At 41.6% G+C, this 7,911-nt stretch overlaps 2 protein-coding genes across 2 annotated transcripts; both read right to left on the bottom strand.

Annotated features, from left to right (window-relative positions):
- Window positions 1-1,054: 1,054 nt before the first annotated feature.
- On the bottom strand, window positions 1,055-4,050 carry LOC112468144. Its single transcript, XM_025037193.1, has 3 exons — window positions 3,889-4,050; window positions 2,761-3,691; window positions 1,055-2,667 (listed from the first exon to the last, which is right to left on the bottom strand). The coding sequence occupies exons 1-3, from the start codon at window positions 4,048-4,050 to the stop codon at window positions 1,055-1,057; spliced, it is 2,706 nt and encodes a 901-aa protein (XP_024892961.1).
- A 36-nt stretch (window positions 4,051-4,086) lies between these two features.
- Window positions 4,087-6,048, bottom strand: LOC112468145. The gene has a single exon (XM_025037194.1). It carries the CDS (start codon window positions 6,046-6,048, stop codon window positions 4,087-4,089), a length of 1,962 nt encoding a protein of 653 aa, XP_024892962.1.
- Window positions 6,049-7,911: the final 1,863 nt, after the last annotated feature.

The raw sequence follows: 7,911 nt of genomic DNA on the forward strand, positions 1-7,911 counted from the left end.
AATTGGCGAGGCAGGGGCCAATCGATAAGAGACCAAAGTTTTGCGGGCAGCGTTGCTACAACTGTCACGTCTTATTTCGAGACTAATTGGAAAGAATTGCATAACTTTTCGAACGTGTAACACGTCGCGATTCCAGGTTTACTAGATGACGGTATGGCAAAGTGGGCACTCATATTTTATAGATATAGTTATTAAACACAAATATTTTAAAATCACGATTAGACATGGATCTGTGAAAAGATGAGATTATCTTTTTGCTCTTATTAAATAGTTAATACAATTTAATAGTTAAATATACATTTAATAGTTGGAGAATCTGTATACATAATCTTTACAGAGCTAGATAGACTTCGGCAGAAACGTGTTATTATCCTAACAGTACATGATACATCATACTTTATACATACATAATTGTTAAGGACTCGGGTTGGTTGGTATATCGAAGAGTAGACGTAAATTATTTTAAGCAATTTATTGTGACAAAACTCGAAAGAACGGATTACACACGACTCGTCGTATTGGCTTGCTGAACCGAACTGAACTCGTCGCACGAGCGACCTCGCCATATATTCTACAAAACCTAGAGAGTTGTTATAACTAAAAATTCACTATGTCCCTAGGGAAAAGCTTACTGTGGCTCACTCTATCGACAAGAAAAAAAATCAAATACGAAGCGGGGAAATACTCAACATCCTCCCACCTTGAGTTGAGAACGGGGGCAACTCAAAACACAAATAAAATTGATCAGAAAAAAAAACAAAAAGAACATTACACTGAATCTTATAAGTCCAGTCTGTTTGGCGCGTTTACTCGTCGTCCACTTCTGGTACGCACTTCCAATTTCGTTTGAACTTCTGATGACGTATCTTCCTTATCGGATTCATCGACTTCTTCAATCTTCGAAGGAGAAGGTTGATCTTCCGGGAGAGAATTCTCCTCAGATGATTCTTTAGTTTCGTTCGCCGACTTACTCAACGCCTCCATTTCGCCCGGAGTCGAAATCTCCAAAGGATATAATCGCTGAACAGGACGAACGAGTTCCCCATTTGCAGTTTTAACTCGCACTACTCGTACTTCGCCATCCCCGCCTGATCTCGATGACCCGTCCCAAGGGCCAATCTAGGCGCTTCTGACTTTCGTTTCCTATGAGAACGACATCTCCTATTTTTATCTTGATTTCATCGTTACTAGAGTAGCTCGCTCTTGACAATTGCCCTAGATACTCCGACCGGAATCGACAGCGTAAGTCTGCTCGAAGCTTCTGACGATAGCGTAGTCTCGCCTTCAGGTTGCTTTCTTCGATCTGATCCAGATCCGGCAATCCACTTTCTTGTACATCTTGAATAAACATCGACGGAGTTAATGGGGCCAGCTGACCAGAATCCTCAGACAGGTAAGTGATGGGGCGCGAGTTTACAATAGCCTCACAGTCACAAAGCGTTGTGTATAGCTCATCTGACGTAAGACAGGCTCGTCCCAAGACCTTCCGCAGTATCTCCTTGACTGAGCGGACTAGTCTCTCCCACCATCCGCCCCACCATGCGGCGGAGGGTGGATTAAAACGCCACTCTATTTTCTTTACGGCGCTATATTCGGTGATCCTTTTCCAATTAATTCCACGTAACAGATTGCCTGTCCCGGTGAAGTTAGTGCCATTGTCGCTAAACATAACTGACGGTCTTCCTCTGCGTGCAACAAATCGTCGAAAAGCCTCCAGAAACGCCTCCGTCGAGAGTAGAGTGATCAGCTCGAGGTGAACCGCTCGATAAACCGCACACGTGTACAGACAAATCCACGCCTTCTGTCCGCCTTTTAAATACAATGGGCCAGCACAATCGACTCCTGATACTTCGAATGCAGCAGCGTCTCTTGTTCGTTCCTCTGGAAGGATTGAAGGTGATGCCTCAATTCTCTTGGCATTGTATCGTTTGCATATTATACACTTGGAGAGGACGGACCGAATTGCTCGTCGACTAGATAATATCCATACTTGTTCTCTCAGGCTACTCATCACTATCTGCATGCCGGCGTGATGAAGCTCTTGGTGTTTATGTTGGATTAGTTTTCTGACCAGAGGATGCCGTGGTTCAAGGACTATGGGGTAACAGAAACCAAACTGATCTTCTCTATTGAAGATCAGAGTCTTCAAGCGAATAACTCCAGCCTTATCCTTAAACGCCTTCAGACAACTGATTCTTGGGTCCTCGACACCTTCGAAAGACTCTTCTTGAGATAAACGCATCAGTGTTAATTCAGCTTGACTGATTTCTTTTACCGACAAAACCTCGGATAGATGACGAATGCAGTTTCTTCGGCATTTTGTGACAAAACGAAGGATCCAGGCCATCACGCGCAGAATTTTTGTGTATTTGGAAGATCCCTTAAGATACCAATAATCTTCTACTGTCTTACAAGTATTCTTCATTGCGAGTTCGTGCTGGATAGATGCCTCGGACTTCTTTATCTTGATCGCGGACTTTTTAATTTCTCTATCGACTTCTGACTCGTCCACGGTATATTCCGCTGAGGGCCATTGATCTCGAGACTTCTTTAACCATTCCGGGCCCTCCCACCAGCGGGACTCGAGGAGCTGCTTCGCACTACATCCTCGTGAAGGTACGTCGGCAGAATTTATTGTTCCGGGTACGTGATGCCATTGCTCAGGTTCTGTAAGTTGACGAATTTCTTGTATTCGGTTCCATACAAAAGTGGCTCATTGCTTATTTCGTTTAATCCAGGACAAAACCGTAGAGGAGTCACTCCAATAAAATTTCTCCGGCTGCTCTCTTTCCAGAACGTCTAAGGAGGAATCCATTAGTCTGACACCAATTGTGGCTGCAAGAAGTTCCAGTCTATTTATGGTCAATTTTCCCAATGGAGCTACCCTCGCCTTGGCCTCGATGAGTTGCACCTTGACTCCTTTTGAGGTCTCGGTACGAGCAAAGAGAACTGCTGCATAGGCATCTTGGCTGGCATCGACGAAAACGTGTAAGGACGTCGAACACTCTCTCAGCTCATCTCCAAAAATCCATCGGGGTATATGCAACTCTTTTAGGAGCTTTAGTTGTTGGTGCCACTCTCGGAAAATGTCTTCGATCTCCTTATTCACCTCTGTATCCCAATCCAAATCCGTGGACCAGAGTTTCTGCAATAGTAATTTTGGGCGCAGCAGTACCGGACACGCTAGACCGATCGGATCGAATATCTTTTGCGCGGCTGACAAAATGCTTCTTTTCGTTACCTTTTCAGGTAGAGGTTCCTCCAACGCAGCCTTTGTCAGCGATAAGGTGTCCTGGCCTCTATTCCACGTAAGCCCGAGTACTGACGAGCTGTCCCGGATCAGCGTCGGATCGGAGTATTCCCAACCTCTCAGAAGGAAACCGCCGGCAGACATTGCATCAGTAGCTCCCTCCATGAACAGCTGCAATTCTTCGTTGGAGTCGACGCTCGTCACACAGTTGTCCACGTAGAACGACTTCTGAAGTTTCCTGATGATGGCACGCTGTTCATCTGTAGTCGCTTGTTGTAGTGCTCGCTCCAGAAGCAGTTCAATAGTAGCACCCAACAAAAAGGGACTGCTAGACACTCCGAACACGACTCTACAGTGTCGGTAGACCGTTATTTTCGTCGGATCTTCTTTACTCCACCATAGAAACCGGAGCACATTTCGTTCCTTGGGCGACACATTAATCTGAAGAAAAGCTCTTTTAATGTCAGAGATGACCCCAATCCTTCTTTCTCGGAACCGTAGTAACATTGTCGGGATTAGTTCAATGAGATTTGGTCCAACTTCCAGACATTGATTCAGTGAAGGCGAGTCTATCCCTCGTGCTGAAGCATCGAAGACTGGTCTCAGACTGGTCTCAGAAAATTATTCTCTTTTAATACGTGTCTGTGAGGTAGATAATAGCCGCTGTCATTTACTTCCGGAAGAAGCACTTGTTCGATGATTCCCTCAGCTGTCCATTCTTCAAGTACTCGACAGTAGTCTTCGAAGAGGTTGTCCGATTTCAATCTTCTAGTATTTATTTCCAGTCTCTTGATTGCCATTTCTTTGTTATCCGAAAGAGGAGGATGATTCTCCTTTCATGGCAGGAACACTTCATATCGTCCGGAATTATTCACCGTAACCGTTTGGCGGAAGTAATCTTTTACTTGTTCTAGTTGAGCCTCTTTAGTTTTTGCTTGGACTGGATCGGTAATACCCAATACATCCAGCCTCCACAGATCCGAAACCTTTGCATCCCGGGTGAACATAGAGACTGTCAATAGTGCTGGATCGACACGAGAGGTCTTTTCTTGGACATTCTTGCCCATGACGGTCCATCCAAGACGAGTTTCGATCGCTGTTGCTCCACATTCAATTTCTTGTAGCTTGCCTGTTAAAAGCTTACCCGCAATGTCCGCTCCAATGAGAATAGAGATGGGTTCGTTTACTTGACCGACATCTGTCAGTCGTATTCCTTGGTGAGATAACTCTTGAACCCAAGGACCTCTTCTTATACCGAGGATGTCTTGACAAATGGTCTCCTGACCCAAGGCCTCAAAATTACAAGCATACGAGCCGTCCAAGCTGCTGAGTCGAATACGGTAACCTTTGTGCTGCTGGGGTTTAGTTTTTACACCTCCAAAGAGTAGATGAACTATATTATATTGTCCGATTTCCTCACAATCCAACTCCTTGGCTGTTCGATCAAGAACATACGATCGATGTGATCCTGTATCCAATACTGCTCGTACGACACGCTCCTTTTCTTGATTTCGCATTTTCACACGAAGAGTTTGGAGAAAAATCTCTGTACTCAGCGAAAGATTCGCCAGACTACTTTCCTCTTGTTTTTTGGTCGGCTCTTCTGTCGGATTTTTCTTCGTCGATCCCTCAGCAGTTATTCCTCGACACATGAGTAGAACGTGTCGCTTGCTGCACCAGGCACACTTGATATTGTATCTACAGAATCTACGGCCGTGTCCTGTTTTCAAGCAATTGAAACATGCGTTTTTTTGTTTAACAATGTCTTGTCTTTCTTCCAGAGACATCTTTCTCGCCCTTTCACATTGCGAACTGTCATGTTTCTCATTGCAGAAGATGCATTCCAATACTTTGCTTTCTTTTGTCGCGAGGAGTGCGGAAGCCGTAACAATTTCATTATTGGAATCAGCCTTTTGCTTCTTCTTTAATGCTGACTGCTCTTGCTTTAAACCAAATCCACTAACTGCCATTGCGATTCTTTCTTCGTTCTCCACTTCCGCTTGTAAAAAGGCCATTAAGTTTGTCAGTCGATCTTTCGGAGTAATAACGACGGGCACAGCCGAAGCACTGTCACCTAATTCTCTCGGCGCAATCTGAGTATGCCTTTGCCACGCTCGCAGCAAATCTTCGGGTAACGAGGACTCCACCAATGGATACAGCATCGCTGCGCATGTATCGGTCGTCACACCGAGTGACTCGAGAGATCTAATGTGTGTCTCTAATTTATCATAGACACTGGTTAATGACACTTTTCCCTTCGGCGTTATCGCGTTATTCAACACTAATTTCAGTAATTCACGCACGTAAACTTCGACCAACAATTCGTTTTTCCCGAATCTACTTTTTAGGCTAGCGATCACCTTGTCATAATTGTCAGCTGTCGGTGGGTAACTGTTCACTAATTCACTGGCTCTCGTATCGGGCACCATCGCTTGGAGCAGATATTGGAATTTATCTACTTTGGTTACGGTTATGTCTTCATGTATATTTTTGAACTGGCTCCAAAATTGTAGCCATTCTCTTACGTCACCGTTGAATTTCTTTAATTCGATCTTAGGTAACTTGAACGTGCGTATGTTCTCATGAAAAGGCAGATTGCTGTGTCGGTAATCTCGTACCTGCATCTGTGGCATTGTGTTACGTCGCTGCGACTCTTCCTCTATTCTTGCGACCTCTACCTTCGCATGTTGATACTTCTTCCGATACTCGTCGGCGTGCTGCACCTCTTGATCCATTTCTTGCTCTGACGAATCTTCAACGGCCATTAGCTCGAACATCTTTTGGTTCAATACTTCCATCTCACTCGCTTTTTCCCGTAGCAAAGCAAAATTTGCTTGTATTTCTGTTATCTGCGGGCTTTCTTGTGCGAGTTCGGCTCGTAGAGTCGTGAGTATTCGCGTAAAGGCACCACGCGTCACGCCTCGCGTCTTCTTGATGCGGTCGATTGTCCGTCACAATTTTTCGATACACGTACTTTTCTTCTGTTCTATTTACCGCTACAACCAACGAAAGTCCTGTCACGGTCGCCAGTATGTTAAGGACTCGGGTTGGTTGGTATATCGAAGAGTAGACGTAAATTATTTTAAGCAATTTATTGTGACAAAACTCGAAAGAACGGATTACACACGACTCGTCGTATTGGCTTGCTGAACCGACTGAACTCGTCGCACGAGCGACCTCGCCATATATTCTACAAAACCTAGAGAGTTGTTATAACTAAAAATTCACTATGTCCCTAGGGAAAAGCTTACTGTGGCTCACTCTATCGACAAGAAAGAAAATCAAATACGAAGCGGGGAAATACTCAACAATAATAATTTACTAGATCGCAAGCAATCCAGCAGGAAAACATGCATCGTGTGCCACTGGCACTAATTTCGAACGTACGTGCACGAGGCTGCCGTTGGTCGATTATTTATTGTTCTACTGTTACTTCGATGTCTAAAAGATGTTATTACAAATATATATTTATTATTATTGTTCTACGGTTACCTCGATTTCTAAAAGATATTACAAATATATATTGATCAATAATTAAATATGATTTTCACACACAGTTCTTTTACGCATATACCTTCCACGCTGAAACCTGAATGTGACGGGCGTTTTGTCGCGGATGTAATTGGTTCGGACGATTTGTCGTTCGGATCATTTGTCTTCTGGTTTTTTCGTCTCCGGATCAAACATCGCGGATCATTTGTCTTTGGGCCACCTGTTACGACACCATATATATATATATATATATATATATATATATATATTTATATACAAATTTGAGCAATGTGATATTTTAATAGTAATAGATTTAAATATTATTTTATTAAACTGCACTCCATTGTAAGGGAATTTCTTACGTTCTATACTAGCAAAGCAAAGTTATAATTATCACAATTTAAGTGAACTTAATTGTATATTTTTTGGAGAGGAATACAATAAATTTCTTTAAAAATATACGATTTTGCAGATGAAAATATCAATTATGAAACCATCAGTATTTTGTCGAATTATTCGAGAAGCAGTGCAGAATCTTCTTTATTTTTCCAAATAAAAATTGCATTTATTTTACAAAATATTTTTATATTTTATATATTATATTTTCTTAATTCTGATATAAACATGTAAAAAAATAATGAATATATTGTATTTATATTTTGATAAATTTTATCTTATATTACTTTTAAAGAATTTTATCCTATTACTTTCATATATACATCCGACAAGAATTCGACTACTTGCGTATAAATTTATGTAATTACTTTTTAATTCTCGGGATATGATAACCGGATTAATGTTGATCTGTACTATTAACCGAAGATTGACAAACTGCTTAGCAATACATCTATACATTCATTAGATTGATTTTTGCTGCAATATACAATATGATTATTATATATTTCAAGCTAAATGAATGTGTTAGAACTTTATTCAGGCATATGAATAACTTTGATTCTTCAACGGACATCATTATTACATAACAATATGGCAAGTTGACGGATTAAATAAAGAAAACCATACTGTTTCAGAAATTGTGTATTCATTCTATTAATATATAAACTATTCTAAATCATAAAACTTTTAATTTCTTTGCTGGTCTATCAAGTGTGTAAATCTTTTTTAAAGATGTTGCAAAATAGCTTGTATTTATTAAAAATTATTATAAT

This window comes from Temnothorax curvispinosus, unplaced genomic scaffold (assembly GCF_003070985.1).
Source record: "Temnothorax curvispinosus isolate PA1 unplaced genomic scaffold, ASM307098v1 QBEX01018148.1, whole genome shotgun sequence".
NCBI classification, from domain to species: Eukaryota; Metazoa; Arthropoda; class Insecta; order Hymenoptera; family Formicidae; genus Temnothorax; species Temnothorax curvispinosus.